We start from the raw sequence: 20110 nt of genomic DNA, 5'->3' as shown, positions 1-20110 counted from the left end.
TCATGGTTGTGAGATAGGCACCAATATAAATAATTAAAATAAAATACAGGTAGTCCTCAGTTAACGACAGAAATTGGGGCCGGAAACTCCATCACTAAATGATGTAAACTGCAATGATGTGTGACCGCAGTGACTTACAACCGCAGTTCCAGTTGCAGTTGTTAGGCGTGATGTCATGTGATCCCCATTTGTGATCCCCATTGATTTTACTTGTCAGAAGCCAGCAGTGAAGGTTGCAAATGGTGATCATGTGACCAAGGGACACTGTGATGGTTGCAACGTCAAGGATTGACTGTAAGTCTCCTTGTTCAGCACCGTCGTAACTTCAAACGGTCACTGAATGAATGGTTGTTAATCAAGGACTACCTGTAAAATAAAATTTCAGTCTGTCATTCCAATGCACATTTAGCCACTGCAGTGTAATGGCCAATTATTATTCACAAATCTGGTAAAAATTAAGCCAATCACTGGAATACTTTGGCAAGCATTTTCCTGGGATCCATCAGCTGGCCTCCAGGGAATATCATTGTAGAAATCTTTGCATCTTTCACAGGACAAACCATCTGTGTTGTGCTCACAGAGGCAGTTTCCATGGACCTGAAATACATCAATGAAGACTATGAAAGTGCATTTTGGAATCAGTGCCTTGCATTTCTTTGATGTGACCCGCTAGACATGAATCTTGGGTAAGGGCCACAGAAATTAACAGCATTTCCACAGTAAAAGTGTGTACACCATTACCCATCATTATGACCCTCTGCTATCTTCAAAGGCATCATCTCAGAGCACCCAACTTGCAGAAATTTTGGACACAAGATCTACACAGGTAATAATGTTTCTCTGTGATCACCTTGATCGAAGCATAAACCCATAATAATATACAGTGGTACCTCGGGATACGAACTTATTCCGTTCCGTGACTCTGGGCGTATCCCGAGTTGGTCGTAACCCGAGGTAAAATTTTCCTGCCGAAGCTGGTCGTAACCCGAAATGTTCGTTAGTAGAGGTGTTCGTAACCCGAGGTACCACTGTATATTGCTAGTAGGATACCTAAGATGCACATTTATTGGGGCACATCTTGAAAAGACACTTGACTTGGGCATACCCCAGACCATGTAAAGATGTTGCTTTTAAGTGATCTAATGCAGCCTTCCCTAACTTAGCATCCTCCAGCTTTGTTGGCACTCCAACACCCAAGACAAGATTTCCAGCAAGCATCAACTGCAGACTGGAAATTGCAAAGGCAATGCATTTGAGGACCTATCCAGTTGTGTAAAGCTAGTCAAATGTCTTGGTTCCACACTGCAACATTGGGAACTTTCTACTTTGCAAGACTTTCTTGCATACCCCATTTATACATTAATGCTTTTCTATTTCCATAATCTTGGGTAACTCCTTTTCTCTCCCTCTTACATATTGTTCCTTGACAATGTAAATACTATTAGATTTATCCATTATAAAAAACTACACATATCATGATAGCGTTATTGGCACCCAAATACTGTATCTATTTGCTGGTTGTATTTAGGAATATTGCTGCAATGTTTCAAGGCAACAGACTTTGTGTTCAAATGAAGTCTTCTTGGAAAAGAGAACTCTTGCAACTCACCATCCCAGCCTCATGGAAAACATCTCCTCGCAGATTTTGCCCCGGGCCACAGTGGCTGGCGTGACCATTGCAAATGCAGCTTCCACGAACAATCATTTCATAAAGCGCATAATAGTATTTTTCCAGAGAATCGTGTTGCTTTTCTCCTAATAAAGTGTCTCCCAACATGTGAAGCTTTGTAAAGTTGATTCTCAGATTTGTAAATGCAACCAGCTCTATGATGAAAATGTAAGGAAATGTTGGATGAATGTAGCTCAAAGTTATGTTCGTAACTTTGGCAAGCTACCTTATAAGCCAAGGAAATACAATGGCCTCATGTCACAAAACATTAGCTATTCCATCCTTCCTCAACTGATATTCTATAGATATGCTAGACTATAATTACTGTAACCCCACAATCATTCCCTCTAGTTGAAGAATAGGAAATATGTAGTGAATCACATGAGGAAGATACCAGATATAGAAAGTGACTTAATTCAAACTGCAATGCTCTTCAAATCATTATTCAGCCATTCCACCCAATAACTTTTTTTCTTTTACCAGATGATGAAGGTAGAATTTCTAACACTTTACCAACTGTGTTCTACCACTGAGCCACCAAACATTGTATCAAAGCAAAGAAGAATTGCTAAAACACTGTTAAAATCCCAGCTATTCCTACCTTGGATGTATGGGCCATAAGAATTTTCTATTTCAAAACTGGGATCCAGAACTTTGAAAATAACCTGTCAACATCCAAAACAATATTTATAATGTTAAGCACATGAAAACAACACATTGATCTGAAATACATTCCTTGCCAATGCTTAACTGCAGACTGGACCATTAAAAGTGTCTGGCAGCATTCTGATTTCAAGGAAACTTAGTTCTGAAAAGATTTGTACATAATGACTTTGTAATTGCACTGAGAATCAAACTCATTAAGGTGAAATAATATACGTACTTCCCCTTCAGTTGACGGTTCAATATCTGAATATTTGGAGTCACAAACGACATCTCCAACTGCTCTGGCTGGTCTTGAAGGAATGTCAGGAAAAGAAGCAGCACAATCTTGTGCAAAATATCTGTACACCTTCCAGGTTTGACCATAATCTGCAGAGCGTTCCACCAACATGGAGGCAGGACGAAAAGTCTACAAAGGATGCAACTTCAGATTGCTACCAATTTAAGAACTTGTGTTATGAACACTTCAGCATCTGAGACCCCTATGTTACTTAAAATATTGTCTATTTATTATTGTGAACTAATCAGCTTTCAGCAAGCCCCTATAAAAGTTGCTTTTCAAAGATTTACAATGGGCTAATATGAAACTGACATCTGTTTGACAGAAAGTGACATGACTGGATCTCAGTCGGAATAAAGTTTTAACCACAGATAACACTAGACTGTTCTGCAACTGAGCCTTTACCTAGAAGATTTTGTGACAGTTAACTAAGAATGAACATTCAGTGCCCAATATTTATTTATCTCATTGTCTCCAGCCTGTTTCTTTTCCTCTTACATATCTATCACAACTATAAGCCATCTTTCCATCAGAAATATTTTCTCCAATGTGGTACCCTCTGTCACCTTGCTGGTTGTAAATTCTGTGAGTTGTAGTTCCAAGACATCTGGTGGTACCAAACTGGAGAAAGTTTCCCTAAACTCTAGGGTTACAAACATGAACCTATGGATGAATGTCATTTTATACCCAAGTCCAAAATTCTATCCACAATACATAGAGAGCATATGATGCAACCAAATAAAATGTAAGTTACTTAATTCTCCAAAAGAGGTTTAGTACAGGATTAGTTTAACTGTGGATTTTCAGGATGGCTTAAGCATTCCCACTTCTGCTTTTCATGGTGAACACCCAAGCATGAGAATCATAACAAGAAATGGGCAAAGTCTTTTCCTAAGACAGTCCAGCCTGGGTTCCCAGAGATCCACCACAAAGAGGATATAGCCCAGGGCTAGTTTTACACTGATAGATGATCAGGAAAGGTGAAATAGTTCAAGTATCCAGACTCAACGGGATTACCTTTTAAGACTCTTTTATAGGTGCACCCTTACCAAATATGCACAGTGGAATCTAATATCATAGTGGGAACCAAAAGATAAATTAAGCCAGAGTTTCAGTAAAGCCGTTGATGATGATGATGATGATGATGATGATGATGATGATGATGATGATGATAAAAAAATGAATCCTAACATTCACATTCTACTGTATATATATATATTCATTTGGGGTCTGATATAGAAACATTCCTGTCTGGTAGCAAAAAATAGACCCGTCTGATACTCTGGGCTGAGCAGATAGATTGACCGAGTGCTGCAAATATTGGTATACACCCTAAGCCATTAGTAAAACACACTCAGGTCTGGACATCCCTGCTAAAACATATACTACAAATCTCTCCATTACCTGTTGCCAGAGGTCTCATGTGTATATATACCTAATCAGATTAAAAAACGTATTCAGGAGATGATACATTTCATTGAATTGCTGCTATAAATGTTAGCTGAAGCATGAAAGGTTTCGGGGATCTGTTGCAGATCTTGGCATCATGAAGTCAGGCTAAAGTGCATCTTTTGAAATCTTAAATTGGCATATGAAGGAATGCTGAAAGAGGTCCCCCTTTTTTTCCTAGTGAACTATAAGAAGCGTACGTCCTTTCTGCAAAAGGTAGACTAGTTTCCAGGTGATCACAGATCCTAGTCAACAAGTGCTAAGTGATTCTGAAAGACACAGTACCCATCTTCAACAACACAAAAGCAAAAATTAAATTAATGTTTCCTACTCTCAATAAGTACTAGGCTATTAAATAATTTAAATACTGTATTTTGTGGTTTTGTATAAAGTACCTTGAAAGTCAGGATAAGGTGGCTGAACTGAAACATGGTTTCCAAGTCCAGCTGAATACTGACATGGTCAACACCTGAAAATGAATAAGCAAGATGTAGATAATATGAAATGAACAAAAACAGGAACAGCAGATATTGATCGTTTCCTCTATCTGATGAATTAATTACATTTAGTGCTTATCTTATAGAAAGCCACTTCAAGGATATAGTTTAATTTCAAAACTGATGCTAGGGGATTGACATTTTGTGGTACCTCTGAGGTTAATTTTCAGGGGCACAGCAAAGTTCCTAACTCCAGCTTGTTGCCTTATGCTTCCAACTCTCAAACAATTTTTATTATTATCTTTTTTTTATTAAAACTTTTATTAAGATATATAAAAAGTACAGTTAAAATACAAATCAAAAAGTATAGAAAAGAAAAGAAGATAGAACTAAAAGAAAAAGACAAAAACTAAAATAGTGAGAATAGTTAGAAAGATGAAACGGAAAGTGACTTCCGACTATCTCCATTAATTTAATAATCAACTTTTATTATTATCTTGATTATTAATTCTGAAGTTATATTGTTCCCTTTTGTTAATTTGTTTAGCATAATACAATTAACATAAAAATGATCACATGATTTTATAAGGAATATCCCCAAATGTGTAACTCCTACAAAGCACACATTCTTTCTATATCTGATTCCATTAATTTTGGATAAAAATGAATTGATGTATTAGGGTCCTAAACAGATAATTGAAATAAAAATTACAAACATTCAAATCAACATTTCTTTGATCCTGATTTTTTCCTGCTTATTGCATTTCTCCTCATGAATAGCATTCAAGGGAGCAGAGAAATTTTAAATAAGTAATATTATTAAAATAAGATTAACATAATAAAACATGTTTAAAATGTGAGAATTAAAGCAATAAAATAGCCAGCATCTTTAAAGTTTGGCAGTCAAAGACTTGTTTAATACTGGTGGGAAATCACCAGAAAACACCAATTTCCCACCTGGTTCTGGGGAATTTAAAAAACATCCCTGGTCATAATTTTGATCTAATTTTCACATAAGATAGTACAGTGAGGCTATTTCAATTATTCGGTGCATAATTCAAACACTCCATCCCTTAAGGATGAAAATGTACAGCAAAAGGAAGTCATTGTGACAGCCAGTGGCATCTGCAGTGTGTGTGTGTGTGTGTGTCAAAAAAATCAAGATGGTGGCCATGACTGTGCAATTGAAGCCTCACCCTTTATACATGTGCGTGAAAGGAGGAGGATTTCAACTTCACAGTCACGGCCATCATCTTGACTTTTTTGACCCACTCACCACAGATCCCCATGGTGATAGCATCACAGAAGATAAAACCGAGATGATATTAAATAAGGCACCCCTTTAATCTTGTACTTAATGCACATATTTGGAAAAAATTGAACATTTTATTGAATATTTTGCCTCTTCGGTGACATAAAAGGAGTTTGTAATACACAAATAACAGAAAAGATATTTTATTTTCTGGAAATGATTTATATTGGAGGCCCAGAATCTTATCTGTCTGAAATGGCAAATCTCCTAAGACACCCCCCGCCCCCAGATTCACTCTAAAATAAGGGTTTCTCAGGCACGTTGGCACTCCAATGCAACTGTATGGGCAAATGCCACCATAGCGTCTTTAAATATAAAATATGCATTCCTGCTGCGAACAATTGAAATCTCCTGTAGTTCGTGATGTGAAATTTGCTGCAGGGAAGTGCTGTTGCTCTGCTTGACGTTAGGCTTCAAGCCATAAATTGGTTGAGTCGGATAATCTCATAACCTGGCATTGTTACAAACCAATATTAATATTCCTGGCGATACCATCAAGAGACAGTGAGAGAGAGAGCTTTGCCGCTAAGCTAACGAGACTGTAAAATGGAATTGGACAGATAACAGCCAAATCAAATTGGCTTTAGCAATAAAGCCAGCAGAAACCACTCACCGTTTTCCGATTGCCACCACTTCTTCCGATCAAGCTCAAAATGCGTGATCACGTTTTCAATGGAGTGACTGTTGGTTTGGAAAAGTGGATGATATGGATATCTGGAATCGCAGGTGAAACATTTCTGCTTATCCTAGAAAACAGTAGACGCAAACATAAATCTTTTTCCGGATCCGATTTGGGGGTTCAGCAGGGATGATTTCTTATTGGACCGATGGATTTCAATTTTCCCCCTCTTGCAGAAACCACTCAAGGTTTCTGCAAGTGCCAAATGTTGTGAATCAGGATATGAATTTGGAAAAAGGCATTATTTGTACACACCCTGGGCTTTCCACACTTAACTGTTTGTTTGCCCTCGGAAGTGGGAAGGAAACAATGGCCTCATTTGTGGACTTTGATGGAGGTGACAGATGTTGTCATCTTACATTTGTAATCAATGGGGGCGAATATGTGTAGCTCAGGGTTGAACTGTGGAGTCCTTGGGGTTCTCTGAGCTTGGTTCTTTTCATGCACTGAAGATGTTACCTAGCTGGGTAATGAAACGTTTGCAAGAAAAGAACCAAGCTCAGAGAACCCCAAGGACTCCACATTTGTAATCCTCCTGTGTTTTCCCACATTTCTGTCTTTTCTCTTTACAGAAAAATCCCACCAAGGATGGAGGAAACAGACTAGCTCCATAATTCAAGGCTGCATGATTGGGATTAGTCAATGGTAGCTCCGTAAGAATGGGGTTGCTTTCTTACATTTTTTCCAAATTAGGGGCCTTTATAGACATTAACCCAGGGCAAACTGGATGCCAAGACTTTTAGTGATTGGAAGTCAGTAGCATCTGACATTTCTATCAAAATGGTGAAATGGGCTGTGCTACTTATATACGTGGGTGCAATGTCATGACCCATGTACAAAAGAGGTGAAGCTTCATTTGCCTCTCTCTGTAGACAATCATGTCTGAAGATGCAATCCTATGCATTTTTACTAAGAAAGAAGTGCCTGGGTATGGCACTCTACGCATCACACTAAGCCAAAATATGGTTAGGCTTACCACGTGGCATGAATTTAGCTATTGTGGTCTCTTTACTTTAGCTTAGTAGATTGTGTAAATTCAGCAATTGTGGTTTACTCAAGAAAGCACAGTTTAAGAAATCCATGATTTTGCACGATGTCTGAACTCAGTCACAAAGGTTTATTCTCAAATTAGCCTAAAATCCTCTGAAGGCTTCCTTGGGACTCAATGCTGCTTAACTCAATGGGACTAACTTGATAGGCAACAGGAACAGATCCAGCTGTGATCCAGAACAGTTTCTGTCCATGTGGACCCAAGCAAGTAAGATAACCCTTTATGTGAAAATGATACAGCAAAGTTTCTAGCTCTAACGTGAGAACAAACTGAATGCCCTAAAAGCAAATGTTCTGATCTCCCACTTTTCTTCTCTTGTTCTCTCTCTCTTTCTGGAAGAGTAAAAAGTTTAAAGTGATGACAAATGTCTGAATATAGGACAGAGCTAAGAAGCAGCTTTGACTTCAGATCAGGCAGGGCTTAAAGAAGAAATTCCTTTATGACAAATTCAAAGTATTCATGAATGATGAATGGAATGCGTTGTCATTTAAATGTATGGATTCTTTAGGGACAAAGGAATGAAAAACTATTTAAGAAGTTTAGACTTGGATTGTGAACTACTTCTCAGGTAATTGTTTTAATCCTGCAAACGTATATTAGTAATTTCTGATTTATGAGTGAAGTTCAGATTTAGTGGTTAACATTCTTATGACAATTGACTATTCCTTAGAATTAGACCTTAGGGTGGAATAAAGATCTCACTGATCACTGGATGTAGAAACTGGTGCAAAATTGTGATTCTTCAAAATTTGAGGGCGTTAAGCAGTTGATTCACTCAAGTCCTAGATTGTTTCAGCTGCTCTGCCTTGCATCAGTTCCTAACCAAGCTCAATTTAAAATGCAGTTTAAGGCCAAGTCATTAGAAAGACTATGTTATCATTCACACCAACCAGCCTATAACTTAAGATCTGTCATGAAAGTGCTTCCTAGGTTGGCAGGTGTGGGGCTAAGAGACTTTTCTCCAGTAGCCCACTGTCTCAGGACACGTTACCAAATGATATCTATAGATCAGGCTTGTGAAGAAGCCTGAAGAACATTTCTTTGAATAGCAGAGAAGTGTTCTGCTTGTATGAGATCCAAAGCCCTTCTTTCAAATCACTTTCAAAATGCCCACAGCCCTAGGTCCTCTTTCTGTCCAGTAGCTGAGCATGGTCCCATGTTTTTCTTCTTCTGCTGGTTAATCTGTCCCAGGGTCCCGGGAAAGAAGGAGACAACCCCACTCCTGATATCTCAGAGCAGCAACTGTGTTCAATATGGTATTGTGTGTGTGTGTGTGTGTGTGTGTGTAATAGAGAGAGAGAGAGAGAGAGAGAGAGAGAACAGTATGTGTGGACTGTGAATAGGTAAGTGTACATGTATGTATGGCATGTGTCTGGCAATACATGCCTATACAATCCTTGATTCATTACCAAGTTCTGCATTTGGTCCTTGGGGTCAAAACGAAGTTGTCAAGATAAAGGAGCTAAAGATATCATGACAGGCTTTAAAAAAGTCACCGGTGAGGAAGTACGTGGAAAATAACATCCACTCTGAGATGAGTTGCAATGGATTCCTTTGTAAACTGTGAACGTGATGGTTAATATGAGAGCCGAAAATAAATCCAACATTTCCATGTAGCTCTCTCATTAATGGTCCCAGACAGTCCTATTATTTTTCATCAATTGGCCTACCAACCCTAATGGCAAATGGCCACTACCACACTACTGTTATAGGTCTGGGGAGATTGATCTACATGACCCCCAAGGTGTTTTTCTTCTTGCAAATATTGTTCTAAATATTTTATAACGCTTGCCTCAGTATTTGAGGAGGTGCCCTGAGGCAATGATTTTTCAGACCTGACAAAGGAAGATTGACAGTTGTTTTAAGGGCCAAGATGGGGCCAAAAGAGATGGTGATTACTTTATCTCCCTCCTCCAAAAATAAAGGGGAGAAGGCTTGCCTAGCATCTTAGCTGAACCATGATAAAGTCCAGCTAATTGACTTAAATAGCACCTAGCTGACTTTGGCTGTTTTCAGGAAGTTAATCAGGGCTAAATCTGGTTAATATTATCACAAAATACCATAGCTGTGGGTTAGATCAGGAAACTGAAAAAAGGAAAGTGGCAATGGGCAAACTACTTCCATATTCCAAAAAAAACCCTATGTAGATTTATTCATGAGGTCACCAGGAGTTGAGATCAACTCAAGGGAATATTTACCTTTATTATACCGAAAGGGAGAAAACCAAACAGAAAGCTGGATGGATTTCTCAGAAATCTAATGAGAACAGATAACACTATGATCCCTCATATTCACCCTTTACATATGTGTGAATAAAGCTTATTTTATAAAAATGCCATCTGAGTCCAGTGGCATCTTTCCAAAGAGATGGACTTCTGAGTAAACATCTGCATCACTAAAAGTTCTCCTTCATCAGAAATGGGATCCTGACACATAATTGAGTTATCAGTCATCTACCTTTGAGCAATTTAAGATGAAAGACCTAAAAAATTGGAAACAAATGGCACAAGACACTTAGTTGAGTCAGGTTGCAGAGAGTGGAAGCACTGAGGATATAGCCAAATCAGTCTATGAAACTCAGAATGGTTCTCAGAGTTAGACAGAAAGCCATTTTAAGACAGGAGGCATAACTTAAAAGAAGTGGGGAACAATAAGCAGGACAAAAATGTAGAAAATATATAAATGAGGTGTGGGTAACCTTCAGATGACTTGGGGCTGCACTCAATATTTTTGTGGAACTGAGGATCATCGTAGGTAGGTAGGTTAATGATGCATATGAGTGGGGCCAGGATTTTCAATGTTTTCCAGGTTTTCAGTTTTTAAATTCTCTCTCACGCACTATTTTTAAATTATATCAAGCTTTAGTTTACAATTTATACTAATGTTATGTGCTTCTGCTTCAAAATGATGTTAAAGCAACTGCATCATCAATTTTCAGCAATCATGGTTTGAAGGAGCTCCAAAGATCTCCAAAGACTACCCATCTGCTGAGGTAGACAATAGATCGATGGATAGATAGATAGATAGATAGATAGATAGATAGATAGATAGATAGATAGATTTGGGAGAACTGGCTGTTTTATAGATGTTCCAAATATCTTCTTGGCATTACAGTAAACTCACCTCAAGGTATCCAACAATGCAATACTTCTGAGGACCAAACAGTCCACATGTAGATGAAGCAGTTAGCTGTTGGCTGCGGCCCACGAGCAGGTCTCCAACTGATGGATGACAAGATCCGTACTGACAGCTATTCTGACTGCTCAGGAAGTCTATTAGTAGTACTGAGCACAAAACAAAGATGAAATACAGTTTGTTGAATGACAGGCTTCTCTGAACTGATAACTCCAAACATCTTGATGTTAATTCTCAATCATCTGGGAATTTTGAAAGTTAATGTCCAACGTAACTGGAAAATACTAGATAGGGGAAGGCTGGTCTAGGTTACTTGTTGAAAGTTTAAGTTGACCAACCCTGCATTTTCCATTAAATTACTTATATTTCTCTTATTACTTATACCATCTCTCTTAATAGCTCATATGTAGATGAGAACCCACCATTTAACCAGCAGGTTCTTAGCTCATGGAAAATCTGAGACCAATTTGTCACTTTGACTTAGTAACCTGAAGAAAGTAAATAAACAAGATACAACTTCAGTGGTATTTCAAATAATACCGTGTTCTATGCCCATGCTTTCATTGATGGATGGAAATAGGAAGATTTTCCCTCTGGTTAAGGATTAATCATTCTAAAATGAGATAAACATGCTATAAGAGGAAATCTCAAAAGTTTGAAGGTGATTTTTGCTCAGTGCCTGCTCTGTCACTTTCCTCTTCCTACCATTCGACTCTTGATGAATACCTCCTTATCAAGCTATGCCCAGATGCAGGTGAAATTAAGGTAAGATTCTCTAACTTTTTTTTCTACTTTTTTTTATTATGAGATTCTCTAACTTTTAGATGGACAAGTACAAGTCAGTACAAGAGCAGAAAATTGGACAACCTCATTGTTTTTTCCCTCACTGGAAAGTCAAGTTAGAGCTGTGAGAATATTTCCTCAAGCTAGCAATTCTTGACTTACCAGATGGAAAAGAAGAACTTTTGGAGCTTTTAACCCATGAAAACACTTTTACAAATCCCAGTAGAATTAGGCACGGCAGATTGTACCTGGGAGAAGAACTAAAAGGTCATCAGCATGGTGATGGCCATGGTCAACGTGTAGCTGCTGTAAGCCTGCTACCTGCTCAAGTAGCTCCATATTTTTCTTCCACTATTTTTATGCTTTAGTTGCTACTCAGTTTGGCAACCGGACACCAAAGTAAAAAACAGAAGAATTTATTTATAAGGCAGCCAAAAACACATCTGAAGATTTCAGCTAGGAATTCTGCAAAAAAGGGAACGTAAGAGAAAGAAAATCTAAGTCATCACTAAAACTGATTGATGTCAATATCATCCATTTTCCATGTAAGAACGGTCGTTGTGAGAGGCAGAAGATTAGAATCCAGTAACTCTGGGGAAAGCCTTTGCCTGAAATGACTTCATATAAACCCCTTCTTGGTCCACTAAGTTAATTTTCCATGCAGGATTTTCACCTACTGAAATATGCTTTCGCCTGACATTTTGTAAACAGGCAAAGCGCTTTTAGAGGTTTCATCTGCTTAGTCCTACTTTAGCTGAACGTCTTGCGATTCTTTTTTCTTCTGGTTGGGAAGGACTCCAGACGTGCTTTTCCATATAATTTAAGATGCAAATGCTTAATGCTTAGGACATGAGAAGCACTGAAGTTGCACACTTTCTATTTATTGCCCCAGGTACTCATAAAAGTCCCCCCCCTTCCCTATTTCATGAGCAGAGCCTCCATATTTAAAGACTCCTACTTTTAATTTTCCTAAGGCCACATAACTTCTGGTTGAACAAATGAATTTGCAAGCTGACTTTCTATTCCATACTATCTTTAGAAGAGTTGATAGACTCCATCTTCCTTTTCACAAGCTCTCAGACACGGAGGGACAGATGTTATATTAAGTCATGGCCTCATTTTACCCCATAGCAGAGCGACAATATCTGGAGTGCAAAAATCTGGATGCCCACAAGATAGCAGCAAAAGGATGCAAAAAATATTTGCGGTCATCAACTGGTTGTCCGGAGTTTTGCAGACCAGATGTGGTAGCTAAACCCCATATGTGAGACTAAAGCTGAACTTCAGACTTAGCTCCAGTTAGAGTAGACTGATGAAAATCATGAGGATTTAAATGAATCACTGTGCACTTATTTCATCCCACGTACATTTATTCAGAGCTAAGGCTGAATTTCACCCTAAGTTTGGGAAAGGGTGATATGATTGCAAATTGATTTAATAAAGATGTAACGGGATCGAAATAAGAAAGAGAAGACTGAAACTTGGCATATACTTTGAACATCAGTTCCAAGGGCAGTGCTGTTCTCCTGCTGTCGTAATAGGATCCTGTATTGGGTGGACTTGATGATCTTCAAGCTCCTTTCCTTTTTCATCTATGATTCCTTCATAGGACAATGAATGGAGGAACTCTCAGCTCCACATTTTTAGTATGGTATGGAGCACATATTATCAGTGAAAAAGAAGATGCCCTAAGACCATTTGAGTTAATACACTTTAGCATCTCAAAGCCCCTCTTTCTGTCTTGGTAAGGCCATTAAGCCAAGAATCAAAACTGGCTCAAGTGGGTTATTGCACTTAAGTGTCAACCTAGCCATAGAATGCAGGGCAGGGAATGCAGGTAGGTAAAGATGTACATGGAGCAATGTTCAGTTCTTCAGGAACATGTGAGTGAGTTGCAAAGTGAGATACAACAAGGGAAGGCAATAGCTAGCAATTCCAGGCCCTAGAGCTGTTTCACAGGGGTCCACAGGGGAAAAGAACAAAAGCAGTGTCATACCATCACAACACGAGCAGACCCCCCCCCCCTTTGCACACATGCACACAAGGGGCAGAACTCGAGCTGCAACAATATGATGCTGTTTTCATCATGAGGAGAGACATCTTTCATCTTGCAGACCTCTCTGGGCTACTCTCTGAAATCTGCCCTCCAGATATAGTCTACCTTTTGAACGGAAATAGTCAGGTATTTATAAAACTTCAAAGCAATTTTCTCATATATTTTGGTGAAAGGAAAGGATGAGTTATTGAAGCAGTAAGGATAAGGAACGTTTATTCTCTGCTGAGCCCGAAAGGCAAACCAATGGTATGCCAGGAAGCTAAGGGGACACAAACACCAAGAAAACAGAACTTAGGGTCATATATTATACACACACACACACAGGCACGCAGAGGATGGATGGATGGATGGATGGATGGATGGATGGATGGATGGATGGATAGATAGATAGATAGATAGATAGATAGATAGATAGATAGATAGGAATGAAACTGACTGAACATGGGCAAAAGTCTGTATTAAGGGTTAGACCATGGCAATAAGAACAGTACAACGTAGCTCTTTTTCTGCTGTTATTGTGACCATGGATTGCTGTCGTCTGACAGCCCTGTTTAAGACGACTGGATCTCTCTTGGGGAGGGATGGGTCAGATAAGCATCTGAAGGGCAGCTGTGAGGATTATTCAAAGGATCTGTTAGCTAAAATTGCTTGGATTTGCTCAAGTTGGACTCCAGCTATGTAGGTCCAGTTGAGCTGACTGAGGTACAGGACATTTGTGGGACTGCCTGTCTCCAATTATTTCTGTCCATCCAGTACAAACTGACAGGGTAGGCACGCTCCAGGTCCTGTCACTCATGGAGTGCCATCTGGCAGAACCCAGGAAAAGTGCCTTCTCCGTCATCACACCTACCCTACGGAACAGCATTCCCCACCCACCCAAGATCCAGATGGCCCTGGCCCTGCCTGCCTTTGGAAGACTCTTAAGACTTGGCGCTTTCTCCAGGCTGTGGGTTGGGAGGTGTTGAGCTCATCTTGGTTGTCTTTGACTTGTTTGGCTGGATGAAACTCCCTCGTGTACATTTTCCCCCTTGTTGCTATGTCTTGTTTTTATCTTTCCATGCTGCCTTGAGTCCCATTTTATTTTATCTTATTTTATTTTTTAAAAGATATTTATAGTGCTCATCTTATGTATCATAAACCTGGGCAGCTCACAAACAATAACAAAACAATAAAAACAGTAAAAAAACATAAAAACCAGCAAAACCCTTCCAGGCACCCCAAACACAAGTCCAGCCTAACTCCAGGTGACTACACCCACACAGTTTTCTTGGCAGTGTTACAGAAGTGTCTTGCTATTGCCTTCGGATGTTTTTCGACTTCCCAGTCTAGCCAAGAGCTTTGGCACTACCTGTATGTTTTCCACCCATCTACTCAGCCTGTTTAGGCTGTGAACCTGGTTGGTTTCTGCCTCCTGTTGAGGTTCATATGCTGTATACAACCAGATTCTGGGCTACAGAATTTCGGTATGAAACTCTTAAGAAATGTTTTCTGGGGAAATTAAAATATTAAAAAAAGTATTTCATTATGACTCCAGATAATAAGAACCAACCTTTATGGCAAGCATAGGTCTACATCCAAAGTATTAGACATGCAAATATGAACAGGCATTTGATGCTATGGTCCAGCTGATGCCTTTTAATAAAATTTGTGAGTCAGAGGAGGTGCTACAAGGCTCCTTCTGATTTTTTGTCATCATAGACTAACCCAGCTCTTCTCCTACAATGAGTTAGAGATGGACAATCGCATAGTATAGGGCATGTAGTGAAAGATGTACATCTGGCTAGACCTCAACTAGACTCATGTCCAAGTTTGTTAGCTATAGCATCCATAGTATAGACTGGTCACCCATTGGCAGAGTATCTAAAATAAAATATATGGAATATGTTTGAGCATATTTCAAGTTCTTGAACTTACCAAGTTTCAGAAGAATTACCAATGGATACCACATATTTACACACATCATGTAGATATACTGAGATATTTGTAAAGTCTGCCTTGGCTTTGTCTGAGCTTCAAGGAAGAAAAGAAAAAATCCCTTTATTTAATGCTTCCCAAGATCAAAATGATGTTTACATTCTACTCAAACTTAGTTTAAGGTGATGTAATTATAGACAAACAGAAAAAGAAACAAACATTTAAATTTCAATTTTTGGTAACCTAATATTCCATGAAAACAATTCCATTCCCAAAAGGATTAGCTGAGGATATGCCATAACAGAACTGCAGTTTTGGAAAACTGTCTCATGTGACCTAAGTATTAGGCATTTCTAGCTAAATTATATTCCTATTTCACTTATTTATTAATTATTAAATTGAGTACAACATACAGTTTTTTGAAAACATCTGATGCATTAAGAGATACACTTGAACTCATAAGGAAGTGAAAGTATCTTCAGGCATGTATACATGTGAGATGATGAGAAAATAATTATGTGATTTTATTAATAACCATCTTCTAAGGACAATCATTTAGAGAAGTAAGTTTCTAGCTTTTTTTTGATATACTGTAGGTATTGGGGAGAGAGAGAATTCAATATCAAATGACATAAATCCTTTGCAATAGACTAGCCTTCTGTAACTTGGTGCCTTCTACATACGTTGGGCTAACTCCTAAAATTTCCTGCTAGCGTGGTAATTGAAGTCCAAAACAAATGGGAAGGCACCACCGTGGGGAATCTGCATCAGAAACTGATGCTTCATTGCTTCAGACCCAATAAGGACATGATCTTCAATCACTTTTGAAGTTCACAGTCCAGTTTGAAATGACATGTTTAATGTTTTTGGTAGAAGAACACAGAGAACATGATTTTGAAAGAAGGCTTACAGCAGCTCTAGCTACTGCAGTTATCAAGGGTTAGCAGTTATATGTCTAACAAATAGGAGTTCTCAATGGAGCAAAAGATTGCAAAGCATGGCACAAATCTGTGTGACACAGGTCCATCTAGATTTCCACCACAACCTTAGGAAGCTAAATCTATCAATTGTAAAAACCAGTTATTATTTCAGTACTGTGAGCTAAGATTTACATTGAGATCTATGTTTACCAATACACAGAACACAGCAGATACAATGAAAAGGTTGTCCAGAGATATAGCCATCATGCAGAGATCATCAGACAGCCCTTATTCTTACTATCGATGAAGAATTCTGAAGCACCTAAAAGGTCTTACCTGACCTTTCAATTATAAGCGATTCTTGAAACAGACACAGCCAAATGAAAGCAGCAAAGGAAAGTTGTACCTCGGAGTTGGAAGGAAACAAGGAGAGTGTTTCCCTTCAGGCCCTGGGGTGTAGATGAAAATGAGTTTAAGATCTGCCAAAAGGTGATTTGTTAAGCCGTGCTGCCTGACGCTGGCGGCTTTAGATGCATTTGGAGTTGCAACAGAACCTGACGTTGCTCCTAGGTTGCCAAAAAACACGAGAGGGGAAATCCATCAATGTTTGTACTTTGCTCTGAAACAAAGAGCGCTAATCCATGTCTTGAATGGAAAAGGATATTATGATAAAACTGCAGACATTGCATGAAAATCACCCATTTATTTATTTATTTATTTATTCATTCATTTATCTATATTTCAAATTTGGACACCACCCATCTCACGAGGAAGTGACTCCAGGCAGTTTACAATAAAAGCAACAAATAAATAAATCATGCCTTCTCCAATGTGAAACCTTCTGAATTGCTGGGCCTTCATATGGAAGACACCAAATCTGGGAAAGCTACCATAATAGGCGTCCTCCGTATCTCCACAGTGGCATATTGCGTTTCTCCAACTCTGCTCCATTTTATTAATTATTGCTTATTTGAAAACGGTACTTATTGTACGCTACACTATATTGATCTAAAGTTGTGGAACAAGCGAATTAACCATTCAGAGAAGATAAATGGAGCATTTCAACAGTATCCCTATATTTATTGCAATGCATCACTGCATCTTTATTCTCTGGATTAATACATAGGCCTCTGTGTGATCTCTGTGTGTGTGTGTGTGTGCGTGCGCGCACGTGCACATGCACACTATTTTGGGGCCCACTATAACCTTCACCTGCAACAAGCCCTGAGCAAATTTATGTATTAAGGGAAACATTAAATACGTGACTGTGTCAAATGTATTAAATGCCTTTACTTAACAAAAATATTTTAATTTAATCTTTGTCATATCACCTTCCCTTCCCTTCCCTTCCCTTCCCTTCCCTTCCCTTCCCTTCCCTTCCCTTCCCTCTTCCCTTCCCTTCCCTCTTCTCTTCTCTTCTCTTCTCTTCTCTTCTCTTTTCTCGTCTCTCCTCTTCTCTCCTCTTCTCTCCTCTTCCCTTCCCTCTTCTCTTCTCTTCTCTTCTCTTCTCTTCTCTTCTCTTCTCTTCTCTTCTCTCCTCTCCTCTCCCCTCTCCCCTCCCCTCCCCTCCCCTCTCCTCTCCTCTCCTCTCCTCTTCCCTTCCCTTCCCTTCCCTTCCCTTCCCTCTTCCCTTCCCTTCCCTCTTCTCTTCTCTTCTCTTCTCTTCTCTTCTCTTTTCTCTTCTCTTCTCTTCTCTTCTCTTCTCTTCTCTTCTCTTCTCTTCCCTTCCCTTCCCTTCCCTTCCCTTCCCTTCCCTTCCCTCTTCTCTTCTCTTCTCTTCTCTTCTCTTCTCTTCTCTTCTCTTCTCTTCCCTTCCCTTCCCTTCCCTTCCCTTCCCTTCCCTTCCCTTCCCTTCCCTTCCCTTCCCTTCCCTTTTTTGCACTGAGGTTCCCAGCCTCTCTCTCCACCCCCTCCATTCAGCCAGCTGCAGATCTCTTTTAACTAGAGAAGCTAAAAATAAATAAAGAAGCTAAAAATAGGGAGCAGAAGGGGCGGGAGGGGGCAACGTGGCCTGAAATGCCACCCTAGAGCATCAGCCGCCATCTCAGTCTCTGCCACCGTGTAAACAAGCTTCCATCTTTAATGCACTACCTCAGGATTCCAATAGGGGGTGCTTTAAAAAAAACTTTCCCAGGCTAGGCCAGCAATGTCTTCTCTCGGTCTATTCCGAGGTGACCATTGCAAAGAAACACGGAAGGTTGCTCACGTCAACTTCCACAGTGCATGACTACGTTAAACGTTAGGAGGAGCTGAACTACTTGACACAATTACTGTAATTAACAGAAGACAATAGCATGTTATTAGAAGCAGCAATATCTTTAATTGGGATCTGAACCGTGAGCTACTTTGGAAGGACCAATAGCAGCTCTACGTTACGTACAAACGCAGGTCCTTACTTGTTAACAAGTGAAAAATTAAAGCACGAAAGCACGCCAACACATTAAGACAATAAACCAACGGCAGCACATTAGGCAAAACTGGAGGATCCAGACTTCTGTTTGTAGAACTTTGCTGGTTCCTGACAAATAAAAAATAATGTCAACATTATGCTCAGGTTTTTTTTTTTCTTTGCAGCAAAAGTAATTTATTTCAAAATATTGACAGTGGACAGATTTCTGGTGTAATAAGAACCAAGGGTCTGTTGGACCTCGAAAGATAAGAGAGAACCTCTTATGCACATTTTTAAAAAATATTTGCATCTCACACTGTTATAGAAATATATAGGAAGAAGAGACATCTCTCACTGGAACCCAGAGATACCGTACAGATTTTGTGAAAGTCATAACTTGCATTCCAAGCATTGCCTCCCACACACATCCATGTTTTATTTATGCAAGAGTATCTTGAGTTCACTAATTGTGTTGGGAAAGGTATAATATATATAAGATATACATAATATACCTAATAAAGATACATCATAACATATTATGCGTGTGTGTGCATGTCTGTATGCATATTTGTTCAAGTTATTGTTCATTTCTGGTGACTAATCCCTACAATCTTCTTGATAAAATTTCGGAAGTAGTTTGCCATTGCCTGCTTTCTAGAGCTGTGTAATGGTCTGTGGGAAGGACCTTGGGAGACAGGAGGAAGAGCCGCAGACTAGACAATGGTCAGATAAGAGGCAGCTGAGCCCGCAGAAGCAGTGGGGATGTGGCAAACGTTTCAGAAGGGACCCTCCCTAGTTTCTTGGACTGTAAAGGCGAGGGGGAAGAGATGTACTTTCAGACTTGCAAGACTTTGTTAATCTAACCTTACAATAAAGATACAGCTAGTATTTCTGGGTGTGCTTGTCTGGACTACCTCGCAAGGCTGACAATCTGCAAGAAAGCGACTGGCCCAAGGTCACCCAGCTGGCTTCATGCCTAAGGTGGAACTAGAACTCGTGGTCTCTCTCCTGGTCTCTAGCCTGGTGCCTTAACCACTACAGCAAACTGGCTCTCTCTCTCTATATATATATACTGCATATAAAATAAAATAAGATAAAAAATCAAGCACAATTGCATATCTAATCTTAAAACATGTATTCGATTTTTTTTCCTAACTCAGCAAATAAAATATTTAATACTGAAAAATGGAACACAACGTCCCTTTTGAAGTTTCCCAAACAGATTTCACACCTGCTGTGCAGGAGTAGACTTGCTTACAAAACTTTGTATGGGCAAAATTCCTCAACATAATCTGCTAGGACAAGCCCTACTCCACAATTTGCACTGATGGAAACATTTCAGGACAAGACTCTTCGTAGGGTAGCAAAAAGAA

General features: G+C 39.3%; 1 protein-coding gene across 1 annotated transcript in view; it reads right to left on the bottom strand.

The window, feature by feature from the left end:
• Positions 1-11797, bottom strand: part of LOC103061084 (laminin subunit beta-4) — a 40693-nt gene extending 28896 nt beyond the window's left edge. The window contains exons 1-8 of the mRNA XM_088143368.1: positions 11707-11797; positions 10664-10824; positions 6424-6556; positions 4457-4530; positions 2553-2741; positions 2271-2334; positions 1610-1824; positions 477-597 (exon numbers count right to left, since the gene is read on the bottom strand). Of these exons, the coding sequence (XP_087999494.1) occupies positions 477-597; positions 1610-1824; positions 2271-2334; positions 2553-2741; positions 4457-4530; positions 6424-6556; positions 10664-10824; positions 11707-11797 (1048 nt within the window). The remainder of the gene's footprint in view (positions 1-476; positions 598-1609; positions 1825-2270; positions 2335-2552; positions 2742-4456; positions 4531-6423; positions 6557-10663; positions 10825-11706) is intronic.
• Between the last annotated feature and the right edge of the window lie 8313 nt (positions 11798-20110).

This window comes from Python bivittatus, unplaced genomic scaffold (genome assembly GCF_059951505.1).
Source record: "Python bivittatus isolate LINGU-HERP-01145 unplaced genomic scaffold, Pbiv_v1 ctg000010_np1212, whole genome shotgun sequence".
NCBI classification, from domain to species: domain Eukaryota; kingdom Metazoa; phylum Chordata; class Lepidosauria; order Squamata; family Pythonidae; genus Python; species Python bivittatus.
The sequence above is the reverse complement of the archived record's forward strand: the minus strand, read 5'-3'. Positions and strand labels throughout refer to the sequence as shown.